Below are 21451 nucleotides of genomic sequence, written 5' to 3'. Positions count from 1 at the left end.
TTTTGAAAGGCTCCTCGAGAGGGTCCTTCTTCATGGTTTGAGTGATAGCTTTGCGGATTGTATAGTCGGAGTAACCATTAGCCTTAAGAGCTTGGTGTACGTGCTTGAGTTCACTGCCTATGTGTTCCTGGTCGGATATGCATTGGGCTCTATGGTACAGAGTCTTGATGAGAGAATTCTTCTGTGATGGATGGTGGTGGGAATCCGGTTTCAGATAAGCATGCGTATGGGTAGCTTTCCTGTAGACAGAGTGGCTCATTGAACCATCAGGTCTCTTTTTTATTAGGACATCCAAAAAAGGTAGCTTGCCATCTTTTTCGACTTCCATGGTAAAACTGATGGCTAGGTGTATGGAATTGATGTGGTCGAAAAATTGGTCTAGAGCAGGCCGGCCATGTGGCCAGATGACAAAAGTGTCATCCACATACCTCTTCCATAAGGTTGGGCGCAGAGTGGCAGTCTGGATGGCGTCAGTCTCAAATTTCTTAATCGAAAACTGTTTAGATTGATCAATTAATGCTGCCAGGCCACCAAGATTATACGGCTTACCAAAAATACATAAAGTAGATATACCCCTTCGTCCCATCGTCTCTACTATCAACTCCCCCACCTACAAACTGGCTCGTTTTTTGTCTGAAATCCTGCGTCCTTTTACTGGAAAAACCACCTCTGCGGTACAAAATTCTACTCACCTGGTATCGACAATCAAGGGTATTTCCCTGTCCCCAGACGACCTGCTTGTCAGTTTTGATGTAGTTTCCTTATTCACCAAGGTTCCTGTACCTGACACCATCGCAATCATTGAAGACTTGGTTCATCAAGGACTAAACACTGAGGTACCCCCCCTGGTGAGACACTGTTTAACCAATACATACTTCACCTGGAATGGAACTTTCTACAAACAAACTGAGGGCACCCCAATGGGCTCCTCCCTATCTCCGGTTATAGCTAACATTTTCATGGAGAAATTTGAGACTGACGCCATCCAGACTGCCACTCTGCGCCCAACCTTATGGAAGAGGTATGTGGATGACACTTTTGTCATCTGACCACATGGCCGGTCTACTCTAGACCAATTTTTCGACCACATCAATTCCATACACCCAGCCATAAGATTTACCATGGAAGTCGAAAAAGATGGCAAGCTACCTTTTTTGGATGTCCTAATAAAAAAGAGACCTGATGGTTCAATGAGCGACTCTGTCTACAGGAAATCTACCCATATGGATGCTTATCTGAAACCGGGTTCCCACCACCATCCATCACAGAAGAATTCTCTCATCAAGACTCTGTACCATAGAGCCCAATGCATATCCGACCAGGAACACATAGGCAGTGAACTCAAGCACGTACACCAAGCTCTTAAGGCTAATGGTTACTCCGACTATACAATCCGCAAAGCTATCACTCAAACCATGAAGAAGGACCCTCTCGAGGAGCCTTTCAAAACCATCACTTTACCCTACATTGCGAGGATCACAAAAAAGATCTCCAAAATCTTGAACAATCACAAGATCCAGGTCCGTTTCAACACATTACATAATATCCGTGATCTGGTTCCGTCTGTAAAAGATGTGATTCCGGACATACAGTACCCTGGTGTCTACAAACTAAGTTGCCTCTGTGGTATTAGTTATATTGGAGAAACCAAACGCCATGTCTTGGACCGCATTCGTGAACACAAAGCAGACCTTAAACACGGTAGGACCAACACCTCGGCCGTGGCAGATCATTGTTATAATTCAGTAGGCTCACATGACATTGACTTTTCCAAGACAGAGGTTCTTTGTAAGCCATCTGGCTACCATGAGAGATTCGTTCATGAGGCTATCCACATATACAAGCACAGAGACAATTTCAACCGAGAAGATGGATTCTGGCTTAGCAATCATTGGAAGGATTTGATAAACCATTTCAGGTCTTAATTGATTGTTCACGCTTACGGTGGCTTTCAGACAGCATACATTAATTTTTCGTCTCCCCCCTCCTCTTTTCAGAACATAGATGGACTAGTCCTTCTAAATAAACTGCTAAATCGCTGCGTGTGGCGCTGACGTTTTAAATAAATAAATAAATACACCGTTTGAAAAAAAAATTAATGCAAACCGACACTTCTTTCAAATGTTTCTTGCCGTTGGTTTTTTCACACCTGATGACGACCATTTGTGTTATGGTCGAAACGTCGTGAGAATTTTTATTGTTTTATATATATTTTATTATTTTATTGTTTCCCTTCAACGTGACTTTACCGAAAGAGCTAAGAATATGAATTACTGCAGTCACGAAAGCTTTAAATAAAAACAAATCCAGGGTTAAATTATTCACTTAATATATTCTGTGTCGCTGGAAGACTGAAGCAGACACGTGCCTCGTAGCTGCAACCATAACTTGCCTTGCCTTTTCAAATTCCTTCCTTGATTTTAAGATGTCCTTTTTCTTCCGCGTGTGATTAGCGAACCCCCTGCGCGAGTTGCTGTTAAATATTTCCGTGTTTACCCTGCTGTCAAGTGTTACTTGAGTGGTGCGTGACTTGAGTGATGTTGTTGTTTTCCCTCGATTGAGTTCGCTACTCGGTGTCTGCAACGTTGTGGTTTATTCGCCGGTGTAACTTCCCTTTTTCACTAAGGCCCTCTGCGTGGTCCATCTTGTAAAACAGCTTAAGGCTGAATGTGTCAATCAATCGATCAAAAGATAACTATAAACTGGCTTTAGTGTGCTGGGAGCGGAAATAGTTTCCGTGTTGCCGATTCGGACAGATCCGACCCGGATAAAATGAAGTGCTGAATAAAGTATTAATCCCGCACCTCAGATTGTCACGGTCGGTTATGTACAGCGGGAAATAAGTTCAACATACAAACGTCCATAATCGTAAATGACTACAATAAACACAGATCCTTCTCGTCAACAACAAAAAATCAAGTGCCGTTCAAGTCCATCGGCCTAGGACAATGTCCTCCCAGTGGCGTTTGTAGCAACAGGCAAACCCCTGGACTGGCTTCGACTTCTCGGAGTCTTCATCAGCAGTGTGCGGCCCTGTTAAATGATGTTCGTGGCTGCTACGCAGGTGAAGCTGGTGAACATCCGCAGTGATGACATCGTGGACGGAAACCCCAAGCTCATCCTAGGCCTCATCTGGACCATCATTGGTCACTTCCAGGTGAGCTCTAGCTGCATTGCCCTCACCTGTAATCCGTAGTAAAACGTTGGGGCTAACTTTGGTCCAACAGTTCCAACCACGTGCCAACGTCGGCCCAAGGTTGGCACATTTATTCGGAAAATGGCCAAATGAGCGTTGCACCTCCCGAGTTCCAATGACTGAAACGACGCAGACGACGCAAACAGTCCACCGGTCCTGGCCCAAGGCAGTCCACACACAACTCAAGGCAGTCCACACACGGCCCCAGGCATTCCACACACGGCTCCAGGCAGTCCACACACGGCTCCAGGCAGTCCACACACGACTCTAAGTAGGCAACACACGGCTCCAGGCAGTCCACACACGGCCCCAGGCACTCCACACACGACTCTAAGTAGGCAACACACGGCTCCAGGCAGTCCACACACGACTCTAAGTGGGCAACACACGGCTCAAAGGAATCCACACACGCCTCCAGGCACTCGATTCTATTCTATCTAGAATTTATATCGCGTCCCTTTCCAGGCAATACGCGTTCATAAAACAGTACATCAGACCTCGTCAGTATACACGCGAGCGTATTTACCCATTGAATGGGCGCCAGTAATTCAGTAACGGAGTGCAAGGGGCCTGCAGCTCGCTGCTACTGCACCTTCCACTGTTGCACGCAGCAACTCAAGCTGTGTGACTTCACGCACGAACCAGGAACAAACCTTTTGCTTCGTAATCGGTAACCGGAGAGGGCTATGACACAATGGGGACCATCGGCACTTGTCTGAAGCCAGCAAACACTCGTTTAAGTCTGTAATGTTGGAGGGGCAAAACATTTTTTTTTCATAAAAATGTGGTTTTCATGTTCAACCAGATTTGATTTATGCAAACGTCGTGAGAATTTATATTGTTTAATATATTTATTATTATTTTATTGTTTCCCTTCAACGTGACTTTACCGAAAGAGCTAAGAATATGAATTACTGCAGTCATGAAAGCTTTAAATCAAAATTTTAGATCCTTCAGCTATATTTGTGCCAAATTTAATCTCTCCAACCCAGTCTAGAAAGTCAACCACTCCGCCGTGATCGATTACATGCAATTAAATAGAGCGTCACATACAGACCCTCGGTCAATCCACTGCTGGATGAAGGCCTCCCCACACCGTCGTAGTCTTGGCAGTTGTTTACCCATTCGTAGTTCACCACGCTGGGCAGTACGGGTTGGTGAAGGTGTGGGAGCATAGGACGACTGTACTGTGCAGTACAACAATAGGGGTGCCACGGTGGGAAGATGTTATCTCCCTCGCCTGGTATACAGGAGAGCATGAGTTCGAACCCGACCTTGACGCTTGTATATTTGGAGTATGCATGTCTCTCTCCCCGTGGTCACGTGGGTATTTCTCGGGGTCGCCAAGTTTCTCCCTCCACATTTAAAATAAATGTGCGTGTCGAGTATTTGGCTGCTATAAATTTCCCCGTGACAGGCCACTTTGTTGAGCTATCATTTGTGGCCAGGTCACTTCTGAAAAAGAGCTGTATAGCCCAGTGGGCCTTACTTTGTAAAATAAAAAAAATATAGTTACTTAAAAATATATATATGTTCTTCTGCACTGGCCTCTGTTGCCGTGGTGGAGTGCCGGTTATGGAAGGACTGCGTGGAGGGGGAGTGGGGCAGGAACTGGTCCGGATATCACTCGGCACTGAACTCGGCCATAAGTGGGAAGCGAACTCGGACCGCCGGCTTCACAGCGCCGTGAGCTAACCATCGCGCCACGGCTCCACCCCGTCGTTATGTATGTTATTATGGGTGATGGGTGTCCAGCACCACGCCTGGCCGCCTTCGTCACTCCTAGTGGTGACGTTTACAGACCGCACCATGTACTCTCAATTTAGTCTGAGTCGACCTAGGGGAGGCCCAGAAAAAAATCTCAGCTGTGTTGGCCGTGAGCGGCAATCGAACTCGGGTAGATCTTACATACACACACAAACACACTCTTGAAGGAACCTGCGATGGTGAAGGCGGGGAGAGAGTGAGTCAGCGTGGGAAGGTTCATTCTGTCAACCCAGTGAAATGTCGCAGCAAAGGAGGCGTGGAAGCCCATCCCAGGGTGGCCAGCTTTTTGCGGTTTTGTAAAAAAATATATACTTTTGGGGTTTTTCTTTCTTTCCACCCATCCTCAGTCAGGTAATTGTCCATTTGTGCCGCGGCTGTCATAGCATTGATGCGGTGTTAAAGCTGGGCCCGGGTGTGGCAAGCTAGATGTCGGCAAACAAACCTAACGAGAATGGCATCTTTTATTCTTCCAACCTTTCAATTTTGTGGGGTAAAAAAAAACAATTATACATGTCTGGGTTTTTTTGGCTTCTAGCCAAACATATAATTTTCAACGGACGGAGATCTCCCCGTGTAGCATTGACAGACGTTTGGGAGAGAAGTGCTGTTAGCGAGTAAAATAAAAACTAAACTATATTTTTTAACAGGTACGGTCCACTGAGCTAAATAGCTATTTTTAGAAGCGACCAAGCTGCAAATGATAGCTCAACGAAGTGGCTTATCACGTGGAAGTTTATAACAGCCAAATCATCTAAACGCATGGAGGAAATTCCAGGGGCCCCGGAGAAAAATCCACACAACCACGGGGAGAATATGCAAACTCCATATAAACAGGCATCAGGGTCGGAAACAAACCCACGGCCTCCTGCGTACTAGGCAAGGAAGATAGCATTTAACCACCACGGCCATGAAGGCTGGATAGCATCGACATCCACACACACACAATGCGTCTGCAGTGCCCCACAGACCACCGCTGTGTGGAGGTAAGCATTTCACTCTCACTTAGCTCATCTTTAATCTGCCCGGCACTCATGCCCCAACCTCTCCCTTTTCTCATTTGGGAAAGTATTAAAAAGGCTCTAAGTGACAGCCGAACGTTGCCCGATCTTGTCCGGGGATGAACGTCAATTTGAGATGCCCGAGCGAGCTCACGTACCTTGTACTGCCCCTTGCCAATCCACTGCTGGATGAGGGCCTCCCCTCATCCCGGACAGGGTATGTTATTCGACTGCCCTTCACCACCCTGCTCAGCCACAGTTGGTGAAGGCAGCGGAGCGTGTAAGTACGGTCCGGTGCCACAGTTGATGTCGCCGCAATTGGCCTCTGCTGCCCACCACGTAGCCAGCCCCACAGCAGCCGGGGACAACCCGTTTGTGTATATGGCGGCCACCCACCCACCCAAGCCCTATCCAGGCACTATCCAGGCTCCCAAAAAAAATTCCTGCTAGCTTCCCACATGTGGAACACGCGCTCACACAGCAAGGGCCCGCGTGGTGGTGGTGGCGTCTATTGAGACGCAATCGCTGACGCCTCGGTCCCGTTGAGACAAACACACGCTGACGCCCGGTCCATCCGAGGGGGCTTCGCCCGCCGGTCCCACCAGGGCCACAGAGACGGCGGCGGCTGGCAGCGCGCTCAGTCGGCATCCCATCAGCGCGACGCAATGGACAAAGCGGTTTCTTTGGCTGTTGATTGTGGAGGCAATAAAGGGAATCTGTGTAAAAGCAAACAAACGGGGCCAATGAGTGAACGGCACCGAGCCGTTCACTCTTTGGGGGGGGGGGGGGGGTTATTGGTGAAAGAGTTCGTATCGATCAAAGGTTGGGCTTGGTGTCGCTGTCGCTCTCACAGCCTCAACGTCGATGTTGAGGTTGTGAGAGCGGTGAGGCTGAGTTGAGCGGCGTGGGGCTGGGGAGAGCCGGTGCTGAGTTTGGGATGAGCGGCGGTGAGGTTTTGAGATGCGTGGTGGCGAGGCATGCCCTGGGCTGAGCCTGTGAGGCTTTGTCGGTGAGTTTGAGATGAGCGGTGAGACTGTGCGAGCGGTCGAAGGCTGGTGGGTGGCGGGTTTGAGATGAGCAGGAACGGGTGAGGCTGGGTTGGTGAGCGTTTGTGTGTGTGCGTGCGCATCGGGGAGCGGTAGTGTAGCGGTGAGCGCGCTGCCCTATGAACCCGCCGATCCGAGTTCGATAACCGCTCATGGCCAGCGCCGGTGATGAACATCTGAACCGGTCCTGCGCCTCCACGAGGTTCGACGCAGCCTCAAATGACTTCCTGGTGCGGTGCGTCAACGTCGCCGCTGGGGAGGCGTAGGCGCCCGATCGTATTGCTGACCACCCACCCCCTCGTGTGTGTGTCGCGTGGGCCTTCACAAGTTTGCTACTCGCTGACAACCATCTGCCCCAACAGTCCGTTAAGGCTATACGGAGGTCGGGGGCAGTGTCGGATTAAGTTAGTGCGGGGCCTGTAGCATATGCTATAAAGGGGCTATTAATTGTAAAGTAATTGTATTTTTTCAGTTACCATGAAGCCAGATATTACGACAAATCGCTAACCTTAAACACCCAGCCGTTCATAAAAGTTGAAGGCAGTATAGTACTATAGTAATAGAGCAAGTGCAGCATCACTGAACCGGAATTGACCGCTTGAAAGCATTTTAGCGCGGGGGCCCTTGAAAGTGCGGGGCCCGTAGCCACTACTACACGTGTAGCCACTACTACATGTGTAGTAGCGACTTTTGCTGCTCGGCTAATCCGTTCACTGGTCGGGGCATCTTCGTCTTTGTGTGCGGCGCCACGCAGGTGCCGGACGTGAGTGTGGGTGAGGAGCACACGGCGCTCCGTGCCGAAGACAAACTGCTGCTGTGGGTGCGCGGCGTCATCGCCGGCACCCCGGGGCTCGTGTGCAACGACTTCACGAGCTCGTGGCGTGACGGCCACGTGTTCTGCGCCCTCCTGCGCTCGCATCTGTGAGTGACCGCGCGGGGCAACACGCAGAGCACGCACGCGCTGCGCCCTCGGGGCATATACTGCGTGCATGCCCCGAGGGCATATACTGCCTTCAACTTTTATGCATGCCCCGAGGGCACACGCGCGCTGCGCCCTCGGGGCATGCACGCTATGCCCCCAGCAGATGCATGCTATGCCCCCAGGGCATACACACTGCGCCCCTGGGGCATGCACGCTATGCCCACAGCACATGCACGCTATGCCCCTAGGGCACACCCGCTGCGCCCCCGGGGCATGCACACTGTACACACAGGCCATGTACACTATGCCGACAGGGCATGAACGTTGCGTCCCTAGGGCATGCACGTTGCACACGCAGATTCGAGTGACAGCGAATTTCTCGTGTTTGTGGCAGTGGTATTTGTCGTCCTGGTGGTGCATTGGTAATGTCGTTTGTTTGTTGTAGCGATCGTGAAGTGACATGTTTGTGGTGGGTGTTGTATCGTGCTAGCAGTGGTTCGTGCACTGCGCTACAAACGAGGAAAATTGAGTTAAATCCCCGACCACGGCTAACATAAGTGGCGAATATCTGAACCGATTCTTGGCATCCCCTAGGTTGGCTCAACCTTAAATGTACACCTCAGTGTGGTGTGTGAACATCAGCACATCAGTGATGCTGTTCACACACCACACTGAGGTGTGTGAACATCAGCACTGATGTGCCAGTCTTAATAGATGTCTGCTTACATCAGTTGCCCCAATAATTTTCTTGGGGCCATGGTGGCGAGATGTTAACTACCTCGCCTGGTATACAGGAGGTCATGGGTTCGATCCCGACCCTGACGCCTGCTGTATATTTGGAGTCTGTATGTTTTCCCCCGTAGTCGCCTGGATTTTTCTCCGGATCCTCCGGTTTTTCCCTACATATTTTGAATCGACGTCACGCGTTTTGAGTATTTGGCTACTAATAATTTCCACATGATGAAGATAGCCACGAGGCTGTGGTTTTTGGGGGAATTGCAGCGCCCAGCCTCGTAATAAATGTCTGCTGTGATTTTTGCTTGGCACAACGACCGATGCGATAACGGATTCCAGGAGATTCAGCAATGGACTTTACTCCCCCGATGATCGTGACGATCATGCTGATGAGGTCATGCTGACGATGCTTCAAAAGATGACGGCATTATGACAAATTAAAACATTAGTTTCTTAAACGTCGCGGACATAATTCGTGTGGAGGTACTGGGTTGGCTTTTTTTATGGAGTAAAGTAATTCATGAAATTGCTCCATTGTATGGAAAATTACACATTGCTTGATCTATCTTTCAAAATTTTACGCAAAGGTTGGAGCACATGGCCTTCAATATGAACAATGAGTGTTCAAATTCTGGGCTTGAGTCAACTCAGCCCATCATACCAATGTGGGGGGGGGGGTCAATAAAACGAGTTCTCAATTGTAGAAAGCAAGTGGTTGTTCGATAGTGATAAATTGCCTTTTTTATAATTCAAATACACAATTGTTAAGTTGACTCAGGCAATGAATTGTGGTATTTTTATGCCAGTGACTGTAAACCGACAATGAGTTCAAACCCACGATCAGTTTGGTGTGGAAGCCACATTTGCTCCGTGCTCATAACCAATGTGAAGCAGGCTGGCTCAGTTCATGAACCGGACCAATGTGCTCAGCCTGGGATCCCACAGTAGCCTGACCTGGCCAAGCCAGTCCAAACTCGGCCACATGATGGTTCACTTCCTTAAAGGAACTGCACACCTCCACCTGGGCCGCCCCGAAAAACCAGTGGTGACATCACAGTGTCAACATGAAAGAGAGATATTCATGATCGCTGGCGTCTCCTGCTTAGGTCAACTTCCATGTTACGTTTTTTTTTTACCAAAAAAGTGTAAAATTACTAAAAAATATATATATTTTTTACATTGGAGTATTTGGCCTAGCACACCCCTTTAACTAACCTACTGTGAACCCAGTAACCTGAGTTTGATTCTCAGCCATGGCTAATATTGGTGGCATGTGATATCTGCACCGGTCCTGGGCTCACCCTTTGTCAACCCACACTGACCATTCTTATATTATCTTAAAGGAATGTATTTAGCGTCTGAACTAAGGCGCGTTACAAATATTTAACAACGGCGCGTATGAATGCCATGGTGGAGATGAGGTGAATGAAATAGATGAGTGGAAGCAATGGGGGCGAATTTGTGAATCTGTGACGATGCGTGAAATCGGTTATGAATGGATTTAATTAATTGAGATTGAGTGAGAGCCGTATAATGAGAATATTAAGAGGGAACAGTAACAGTGGTGGTTATGAGGGGGAGATTAAGGGGTCGTGGGAGGAGCTAGGGAAAAATAAGTGAGTTTTGAGTGAGGAGCGGAAACTAGTGAGTGAAGGTGACTGTTTAATGTGGGAAGTTACGGTCAAACATCCCCGCCATGGCCAAAACAGCATCGGAAGGACTCCAGCAGTAGGTTGACAAAGATATTGGGATCATCTTTTTTTGTTCTTGGAGGGGCTGATGGGACCAAGGACTTGGGGGCCCACGTGGCTCTTGAAGCGTTGGGTTCAGGAAACGGGTTCCGTGCGGGGCCATGCCCAACGATGGCCTGGCGTGGCTCGGGTCAGCTCCCAGTGGCCGTGGAAACGCGGCATTCGACCTTTGTGTTTCGTTCTCAGGCCAAAGGCCGTGGACCTCGATCAGCTGTCTCGGAGGAACGTTCACGAGAGGCTGGAGTTGGCCTTCTCCCAGGCAGAGCAGCACTTGGGCGTCCCCAGAATCCTCGACGTGGAAGGTAAGCATGGCATCTAAACATGGCGGCGGCGGCGGTACCAGCGTGGCTCTCTCTCGAGTCACGCAGGCGGTGTGACTTCGCCGGCAAGCACGAGCGGGAGGAGCCCCACGAGCAGGAGGAGCGCCACGAGCCGGGCCATGGGGAGGGTGGCGAATCAGACAGGAGGGGTCCCCATTTAATATCATAGCCACCGGTCAAACAATCGATCTTTATTCATACAGCGCACTGCACATCAATAAAAGTGCATCGGCATGCTTTAGATAAAATTCAATTGACATGAATGCCCAATAAGTAGAATATACAAAAAGCAAGACATTTCGTTTCAAAGTAACAGAGCAATGTATCGCAGGCAATATTCAATAAAAACACATATACATATGTCTTTATGTATATCATTAACGAACTAAAACACTCAACACATTGAGTTTTCAGGCGATGGCCCTGCTTGCTATGAGGATGGGACATTGCCCGAAACATCACCAATTATACAGGGTTTCTTGTTAGGCCACAGTGTTATTGACAAATGTGTTCAATTATTGTTTTGTTCATTGTGCTTTGTGCACCGCTGCCGATGGAGCATCACCAAATGCTACCGATATTTCATCATGAAAACGCGGGGGATATTTTTTTTTAAAGAAACACAGTAGAAGCAGATACCAGCTTGCCTCATGTATTTGTACTCAATTACGGATGCCCGAAAGAGGTGTTTAATATATATTTTTTTACATTTATGAAAAGTGTCTGCTCCTCAAGTGTTTACACGGAAAGATCGTTCCATTACGATGCAGCCAGACAGCTGAAGGAACGCCAATCAAAAGTCATGCATAGGAAGCGAGGAACTACAAAGTATAAGAATAGGGGGTTTTGCCCTTTTTTCTGGCAACAAAACTCAAACCTTTTTACAAGGAACCATGTGCGCATTAACCGCAATACTTATGGTCAAAATGCAAACAAAAAATACACTCTGATAATATAGCAGTTTTGTTGCCAGAAAAAAGGGGAAAAACCCTATTATTATATTTTGGTACTGGCAAAGGTGGTCAAATGATGTAGAAACTACAAAGTAGTTCTGGGTCTAAAGACATCTGGCAGGGACATAGATCGGCGCCCACGTGAACCATGCTACGCTACTGGCAATGCATGTTCACACACATGCTCACACATGTCCATGCCAGGCAGGTCTTTTACACGTAACTGAAGATTGATGATGATGATGCCTAGATCCAGTGGCCAAGGTGATGGTATTAGTTAGGTATACAATAGGTCACTCTTAACAGATGGACCGCGTGAAGGCTACCATCTCCCTCTCAGGCAGGTAGTGTGCATCACTTAGCAGGTGGCATGGCCAGTATCAGTGCTTAAGGTTAAACTCACAATGGAATAAAAGCATTTCCCTTAATTTAATTCACAATATCACGATACAGAAGATGCAGTTGCTATGCATAGCAACTATATAATATCTCTTTTATGAAAATTAGATTGGAGAAATACAAATATGAAGGTAAATGGAGAAAAGATTAATCATCTCACATTTGACTGCTCCGTCATCGAATGTGCTTTACTCTATTTCATTGAACGTGTGGAGGATTAATAAACTCACTCTTTAAAGTAACAGTTAGTTTTAACAACCGAGGAAAATAATCTGCAGGAAAACGAGAGAAATTTGTAATAATTCATGAGCAACAGGTTTGTTTTCAAAAGGAACTCTTTGAAGGAACACAACCGAACACAACAGAATGTCTACGTACTGAAATTTGCTGACCGCTTCAAAAATTATGAAGTCATGAGGCTGGTGAAAGAATTTTGGAAAACTTCGCCAGCAACATAAAAACTCATATGCCTCAAGTAGAACACTATGAATCCGTGAATGTTACCTGCTATGACATGGGATCAGAAACATGGACTCTGACAAAGACTATAGATCAAAATCTGAACAGCGTGCAAAGAAACAAAAGATTTACGGTGGGAATAGACTTCGAGAAAAAAAGAGGAACACATGAATGCCATTTAAAGACATTGACAGCGAAGAAAAGTAGAAAGTGTGCTTGGGCAGGACACATCGCTCGGAGGGATGATGGCCAATGACAGGAGTGCTGACGGAACGGTAGCCAAAGGAGGAGACATGCCCGAGAGGATGACCACCTTTGAAATGGAGCAATCAGATCGGTTCATGTGCAGATGGATCGATTGTATCTGAAAACTTAGAAAGGCCTCCAGGTGTTCCAGAGTGGACCATGTGTGAAACATTACAACTGATGGTGATATGATGATGAATAGGATAGATGGTAATTAATTTAAAAAAAAACCGTGACGTTTATACAGCCAACAAGATTTTGTCTCTTTTCGTATGACGTAAATTATTCTCCATTGTATAAGTGACCGGTGTTTTTGATTCATTTTCAGTTCTAATTCAGAGCTTTCTTGCATGTTTTAGATGTCGATGTCCCAACGCCGGACTCAAAGTCAATTATGACTTACGTCTCCTTGCTCTACACAGCTTTCCAGAAGGTATGCAACCTCACACCCTCTGGCTGTGATTTATAAAGTGCATCTCATAACAGATAGCTGCAGTGGCATATGGGGTAATCCATTAGTATTGATGACCCACTAAAATAATGGTGATGCGGGGCAACGCGGTGGTGAGATGTTAACTACCTCGCCTGGTGTACAGGAGGTCGTGGGTTCGATCCCGACCCTGACGCCTGCTATATATTTGGAGTCTGCGTCTCTCTCTCTCTCATCATCACGGTGGCTAGATGTTCACTACCTCGCCTGTTATACAGGAGGTCGTGGGTTCGATCCCAACTCTTGACGCCTGCATATTCGGAGTTTGCATGTTCTCCCTGTGGTCGAGTGGATTTTTATCCGGGTTCTCCGGTTTTTCCCTTCCACATTTAGAATAAATTTGCGTTTAGAGCAGTGGTTCTTCTTCTTAAACTGGGTGCACGAATCCCCTGGGGGTGCGAGATGCCCTTTCTGGGAGCGTGAGACATGCCAGATTTTTTTGAGAGGGTAAATTCATCGAAAACACAAATTAATCATGGGCACATAAGTACAACAACTATGTTTCGTAAAAACTATGTATTTATTAACATTATACGTTTATTATTTTTACAATTGAGAACCAAAGGGGTCTAGGCTACAGTACAAGTTAAGGACCACTGGTTTTGAGTATTTGGCTGCTATAAATATCCACACGATGATAAAACCACTTTGGTGAGCTATGATTTGTAGCCAAGTCGCTTCTGAAAAAGAGCTGTATAGCTCGGAGGGCTTTACCTGTAAAAATAAAAATAGTTATATTCTTAGTTTTTTCGGTAAAGTCACGTTGAAGAGAAACAACAAAATAACAAAATATATATAAAACAATAAAAAATTCTCACGACGTTTCGACCATAACTCAAACGGTCATCATCAGGTGTGTCGGTTTGCATAAATTTATTTTGAAAACGGCATATTTATTTATATATATATATAAAAAATAACGTTTGCGTCACGCGCAACGATTGGCAGTTTGCCCAGGACTAGTCCATCTATTTTTTGAAAAGAGGAGGGGGGAGACGAAATTTGTTTTTATGTATGCTGTCTGAAAGCCACTGTAAGCGTGAACAATCAATCAAGAACTGAAATGATTTATCAAATCTTTCCAATGATTGCTAAGATAGAATCCATCTTCTCGGTTGAAATTGTCTCTGTGCTTGTATATGTGGATAGCCTCATGAACGAATCTCTCATGGAAGCCAGATGGCTTACAAAGAACCTCTGTCTTGGAAAAGTCAATGTCATGTGAGCCTACTGAATTATAACAATGATCTGCCACGGCCGAGGTGTTGGTCCTACCGTGTTTAAGGTCTGCTGTGTGTTCACGAATGCGGTCCGAGACATGGCGTTTGGTTTCTCCAATGTAACTACTACCACAGAGGCAACTTAGTTTGTAGACACCAGGGTACTGTATGTCCGGAATCACATCTTTTACAGAAAGAACCAGATCACGGATTTTATGTAATGTGTTGAAACGGACCTGGATCTTGTGTTTATTCAAGATTTTGGAGATCTTTTTTGTGATCCCCGCAATGTAGGGTAAAGTGATGGTTTTGAAAGGCTCCTCAAGAGGGTCCTTCTTCATCGTTTGAGTGATAGCTTTGCGGATTGTATAGTCGGAGTAACCATTAGCATTAAGAGCTTGGTGTACGTGCTGGAGTTCACTGCCTATGTGTTCCTGGTCGGATATGCATTGGGCTCTATGATACAGAGTCTTGATGAGAGAATTCTTCTGTGATGGATGGTGGTGGGAATCCGGTTTCAGATAAGCATCCGTATGGGTAGCTTTCCTGTAGACAGAGTGGCTCATTGAACCATCAGGTCTCTTTTTAATTAGGACATCCAAAAAAAGGTATCTTGCCATCTATTTCGACTTCCATGGTAAATCTGATGGCTGGGTGTAGCAAGATCTGAAATCGCTGCAACCCTCAAAAACGCTAAGATGCCAGCTAGCAACCTCAGCAAAGATGAGCGTTTTGAATTATATAAATTAAAAAAGAGGAATGATATTGTAGTTCTCTCAGCTGACAAAGGCAATGCTACTGTCATCATGGATAAAATAGAATACAACAACAAAATTAAAGAATTACTCGATGATGGTAGTTATACAAAAATAAAAAGAGATCCCACCAACAGCCTCGTCACACAAACCAACAAAATAATTTCTGATTCAACCGCATTAATTGATCAATCTAAACAGTTTTCGTTGAAACCTTCTGCTGCCAGGCCACCAAGATTATACGGCTTACCAAAAATACATAAAGTTGATACACCTCTTCGTCCCATAGTCTCTACTATCAGCTCCCCCACCTACAAACTAGCTCGTTTTTTGTCTGAAATCCTGCGTCCTTTCACTGGAAAGACCACCTCTGCGGTACAAAATTCTACTCACCTGGTATCAACAATCAAGGGTATTTCCCTGTCCCCAGACGACCTGCTTGTCAGTTTTGATGTAGTTTCCTTATTCACCAAGGTTCCTGTACCTGACACCATTGCAATCATTGAAGACTTGGTTCATCAAGGACTAAACACTGAGGTACCCCCCCTGGTGAGACACTGTTTAACCAATACATACTTCACTTGGAATGGAACTTTCTACAAACAAACTGAGGGCACCCCAATGGGCTCCCCCCTTTCTCCAGTTATAGCTAACATTTTCATGGAGAAATTTGAGACTGACGCGATCCAGACTGTCACTCTGCGCCCAACCTTATGGAAGAGGTACGTGGATGACACTTTTGTCATCTGGCCACATGGCCGGCCTGCTCTAGACCAATTCTTCGACCACATCAATTCCATACACCCAGCCATCAGATTTACCATGGAAGTCGAAATAGATGGCAAGATACCTTTTTTGGATGTCCTAATTAAAAAGAGACCTGATGGTTCAATGAGCCACTCTGTCTACAGGAAAGCTACCCATACGGATGCTTATCTGAAACCGGATTCCCACCACCATCCATCACAGAAGAATTATCTCATCAAGACTCTGTATCATAGAGCCCAATGCATATCCGACCAGGAACACATAAGCAGTGAACTCAAGCACGTACACCAAGCTCTTAGGGCTAATGGTTACTCCGACTATACAATCCGCAAAGCTATCACTCAAACCATGAAGAAGAACCCTCTTGAGGAGCCTTTCAAAACCATCACTTTACCCTACATTGCTGGCATCACAAAAAAGATCTCCAAAATCTTGAATAAACACAAGATCCAGGTCCGTTTCAACACATTACATAAAATCCGTGATCTGGTTCCGTCTGTAAAAGATGTGATTCCGGACATACAATACCCTGGTGTCTACAAACTAAGTTGCCTCTGTGGTAGTAGTTACATTGGAGAAACCAAACGCCATATCTCGGACCGCATTCGTGAACATAAAGCAGACCTTAAACACGGTAGGACCAACACCTCGGCCGTAGCAGATCATTGTTCTAATTCAGTAGGCTCACATGCCATTGACTTTTCCAAGACGGAGGTTCTTTGTAAGCCATCTGGCTTCCATGAGAGATTCGTTCATGAGGCTATCCACATATACAAGCACAGAGACAATTTCAACCGAGAAGATGGATTCTATCTTAGCAATCATTGGAAAGATTTGATAAATCATTTCAGTTCTTGATTGATTGTTCATGCTTACAGTGGCTTTCAGACAGCATACATAAAAACAAATTTCGTCTCCCCCCTCCTCTTTTCAAAAAATAGATGGACTAGTCCTGGGCAAACTGGCAATCGTTGCGCGTGACGCAAACGTTATTTTTTTATATATATAAATAAATAAATATGCCGTTTTCAAAATAAATTTATGCAAACCGACACACCTGATGATGACCGTTTGAGTTATGGTCGAAACGTCGTGAGAATTTTTTATTGTTTTATATATATTTTGTTATTTTGTTGTTTCTCTTCAACGTGACTTTACCGAAAAAACTAAGAATATGAATTACTGCAGTCACGAAAGCTTTAAATCAAAAAATAAAAATAGTTAATACAGTCGTACCTCAGAGATCGAACTTAATTCGTTCCAAAACCGTGTTCGAACACCGATTTGTTCGAACACCGAATCAATTTTCCACGTAAGAATGAATGGAAATAGCATTCACACTCTTTGGTTTTATTCGGTAAAGTCACGTAGATAAAATAAAAGAAAATAATGTGATTTAATTATTTTCTTTTATTTTGTTTTATTTTATCTACGTGACTTTACCGAATAAAACCAAAGTGTATGAATCGTTGCAGTCACGAAAGCTTCAAATCTAGGAAATAACATTAATTGGTTCCCCACCCAAGGATGCTCCTGTTATGGGCCATTTTTACACAAAGTTTACAATATTAAAATACAGTACAGTACATAAAAGCATACAAAAAACAAGAAACACAGTTATAATTAATAGACTAAATGAACATTGAACTTCACTTTATCTGTAGTAAGGAGAGTGGATGGCTTGAGTGGAAAGTGGTAAGGAAAAAGTTAACAGAACGATGTTTTTGCGGGTCTGCACTGGGCGAGGGCTACGCGTAAACTGGGTCATTCGCCTTTGTCTCGGTCATTCTGGCTACGCGTCTCGGCCCATACAGTTTCTCTCAAGTTTCGATTTAAAGCTTTCGTGACTGCAGGGATTCACCTTCTTGGTTCTTTCGGTAAAGTCACGTAGAATGGAAATAATGAAATAATACAAATAAAACATAATTAAATAAAATTCTCACGACGTTTCGGCCACAACACAAGTGGCCTTCTTCAGGTGAAGAAACAGGTCTGTCCAGAAGACAGAGCTTGAATGAACACTGAAGCAAGGACCGCGTCTTTTAAGCTGTGTGGGCGGAGTTAACATATGAATCAGCATGTTACCAGCATGATCTCCGGAGCGGAGGAGGGGGGCTGGGAACACAGAAAAACAAGAGAAACAGCCAAGGTGCGCTGCTGTGTCCTGTGTTGCATTATGACTATGCTATAAACTGGACTACTATACAATACAATATTATACCTTCCAATCTAAACTACATGGTATAACATCATATCCATAGACAAATTCCACCTTTGAATTATACAATGCATTACTTTACACTACCCTATACTTTAGACTATAAAATATTAGATTTGTAACATTACACTGTCTTATTCTATGAACCCAACTATATACCACACTGCTGTATATTCACTATGCAATTAGGATGCTATATATTGCCTTATGAATTATGTTAAACATTACAATGTTATACTATTTATTATTATACCACATGTTATAAACCATACCATTAACCGTGGTGTGAGAGGTATTAAGAGGCAATGCCAGTGAATGGACTGCGGTCAAGGTCACCGTAAAATACAATTAATTAAGAACCGAAATGGTTTATAATATCTTTCCAATGGTTACTAAGCCAGAATCCATCTTCTCGGTTGAAATTGTCTCTGTGTTTGTATATGTGGATGGCCTCATGAACGAATCTCTCATAGTAGCCAGATGGCTTGCAGAGAACCTCCGTCTTGGAGAAGTCAATGTCATGTGAGCCCACTGAATTATAACAGTGATCTGCCACGGCTGAGGAGTTCGTCCTACCGTGTTTCAGGTCTGCTTTATGTTCACGGATGCGGTCCGAGATATGTCGTTTGGTTTCTCCAATGTAGCTGCTACTACAGAGGCACTTTAGTTTGTAAACGCCCGGGTACTGTATGTCTGGAACCACATCTTTTACAGATGGAACCAGATCACGGATTGTATGTACTGTGTTGAATCGGACCTGAATCTTGTGTTTATTTAGGATTTTGTAGATCTTTTTTGTGACCCCCGCAATGTAGGGTAAGGTGATGGTTTTGAATGGCTCCTCAAGAGGATCTTTCTTCATGACTCGAGTGATGGCTTTGCGGATTCTGTAGTCGGAGTAACCATTAGCCTTGAGAGCTTGGTGTACGTGTTTGAGTTCACTGGCAATGTGTTCCTGGTCGGAAATGCATTGGGCTCTATGGTATAGAGTCTTGATGAGGGAGTTCTTCTGGGATGGATGGTGGTGGGAATCCGGTTTTAAGTAAGCATCCATATGGGTAGCTTTCCTGTAGACAGAGTGGCTCATTGAACCATCAGGTCTCCTTTTAATTAAGACATCCAAAAAGGGTAGCTTGCCTTCTTTTTTGACCTCCATGGTAAATCTGATGGCTGGGTGTATGGAATTGATGTGGTCGAGGAATTGGTCTAGAGCAGGCCGGCCATGTGGCCAGATGACAAAAGTGTCATCCACATACCTCTTCCATAAGGTTGGGCGCAGAGTGGCGGTCTGGATGGCGTCAGTCTCAAATTTCTTCAACGAAAACTGTTTAGATTGATCAATTAATGCTGCCAGGCCACCAAGATTATACGGCTTACCAAAAATACATAAAGTAGATACACCCCTTCGTCCCATCGTCTCTACTATCAACTCCCCCACCTACAAACTGGCTCGTTTTTTGTCTGAAATCCTGCGTCCTTTCACTGGAAAAACCACCTCTGCGGTACAAAATTCTACTCACCTGGTATCGACAATCAAGGGTATTTCCCTGTCCCCAGACGACCTGCTTGTCAGTTTTGATGTAGTTTCCTTATTCACCAAGGTTCCTGTACCTGACACCATCGCAATCATTGAAGACTTGGTTCATCAAGGACTAAACACTGAGGTACCCCCCTGGTGAGACACTGTTTAACCAATACATACTTCACTTGGAATGGAACTTTCTACAAACAAACTGAGGGCACCCCAATGGGCTCCCCCCTATCTCCGGTTATAGCTAACATCTTCATGGAGAAATTTGAGACTGACGCCATCCAGACTGCCACTCTGCGCCCAACCTTATGGAAGAGGTATGTGGATGACACTTTTGTCATCTGGCCACATGGCCGGCCTGCTCTAGACCAATTTTTCGACCACATCAATTCCATACACCCAGCCATCAGATTTACCATGGAAGTCGAAAAAGATGGCAAGCTACCTTTTTTGGATGTCCTAATAAAAAAGAGACCTGATGGTTCAATGAGCCACTCTGTCTACAGGAAAGCTACCCATACGGATGCTTACTTAAAACCGGATTCCCACCACCATTCATCCCAGAAGAACTCCCTCATCAAGACTCTATACCATAGAGCCCAATGCATTTCCGACCAGGAACACATTGTCAGTGAACTCAAACACGTACACCAAGCTCTCAAGGCTAATGGTTACTCCGACTACACAATCCGCAAAGCCATCACTCCAGTCATGAAGAAAGATCCTCTTGAGGAGCCATTCAAAACCATCACCTTACCCTACATTGCGGGGGTCACAAAAAAGATCTCCAAAATCCTGAATAAACACAAGATCCAGGTCCGATTCAACACAGTACATAAAATCCGTGATCTGGTTCCATCTGTAAAAGATGTGGTTCCAGACATAGAGTACCTGGGCGTTTACAAACTAAAGTGCCTCTGGTAGCAGCTACATTGGAGAAACCAAACGACATATCTCAGACCGCATCCGTGAACATAAAGCAGACTTGAAACATGGTAAGGACGAACTCCTCAGCCATGGCAGATCACTGTTATAATTCAGTGGGCTCAAATGACATTAACTTCTCCAAGACGGAGGTTCTCTGCAAGCCATCCGGCTACCAGGAAAGATTCGTTCATGAGGCCATCCACATATACAAACAGAGACAATTTCAACCGAGAAGATGGATTCTGGCTTAGTAACCATTGGAAAGATGTTATAAACCATTTCGGTTCTTAATTGATTGTATTTTACGGTGACCTTCAAACCGCAGTCCATTCACTGGCATTGCCTCTTAATACCTCTCACACCACGGTTAATGGTATGGTTTATAACATGTGGTATAATAATAAATAGTATAACATTGTAATGTTTAACATAATTCATAAGGCAATATATAGCATCCTAATTGCATAGTGATTATACAGCAGTGTGGTATATCGTTGGGTTCATAGAATAAGACAGTGTAATGTTCCAAGTTTAATATTTTATAGTCTAAAGTATAGGGTAGTGTAAAGTAACGCATTGTATAATTCAAAGGTGGAATTTGTCTATGGATATGATGTTATACCATGTAGTTTAGATTGGAAGGTATAATATTGTATTGTATATTAGTCCAGTTTATAGCATAGTCATAATGCAACACAGGACACAGCAGCGCACCTTGGCTGTTTCTCTTCTTTTTCTGTGTTCCCAGCC

General features: G+C 45.1%; 1 protein-coding gene across 1 annotated transcript in view; it reads left to right on the top strand.

Annotated features, from left to right (window-relative positions):
• Nucleotides 1–21451, top strand: part of EPPK1 (epiplakin 1) — a 60226-nt gene that overhangs the window by 22483 nt on the left and 16292 nt on the right. Inside the window, exons 5-8 of the mRNA XM_032961375.2 lie at nt 3065–3157; nt 7762–7928; nt 10602–10717; nt 13152–13225. Of these exons, the coding sequence (XP_032817266.2) occupies nt 3065–3157; nt 7762–7928; nt 10602–10717; nt 13152–13225 (450 nt within the window). The remainder of the gene's footprint in view (nt 1–3064; nt 3158–7761; nt 7929–10601; nt 10718–13151; nt 13226–21451) is intronic.

The sequence above is a fragment of the Petromyzon marinus genome, chromosome 27 (assembly GCF_048934315.1).
Source record: "Petromyzon marinus isolate PM22_M1 ecotype Great Lakes invasive population chromosome 27, UKy_Petmar_22M1.pri1.0, whole genome shotgun sequence".
NCBI lineage: Eukaryota > Metazoa > Chordata > Hyperoartia > Petromyzontiformes > Petromyzontidae > Petromyzon > Petromyzon marinus.
The sequence above is the reverse complement of the archived record's forward strand: the minus strand, read 5'-3'. Positions and strand labels throughout refer to the sequence as shown.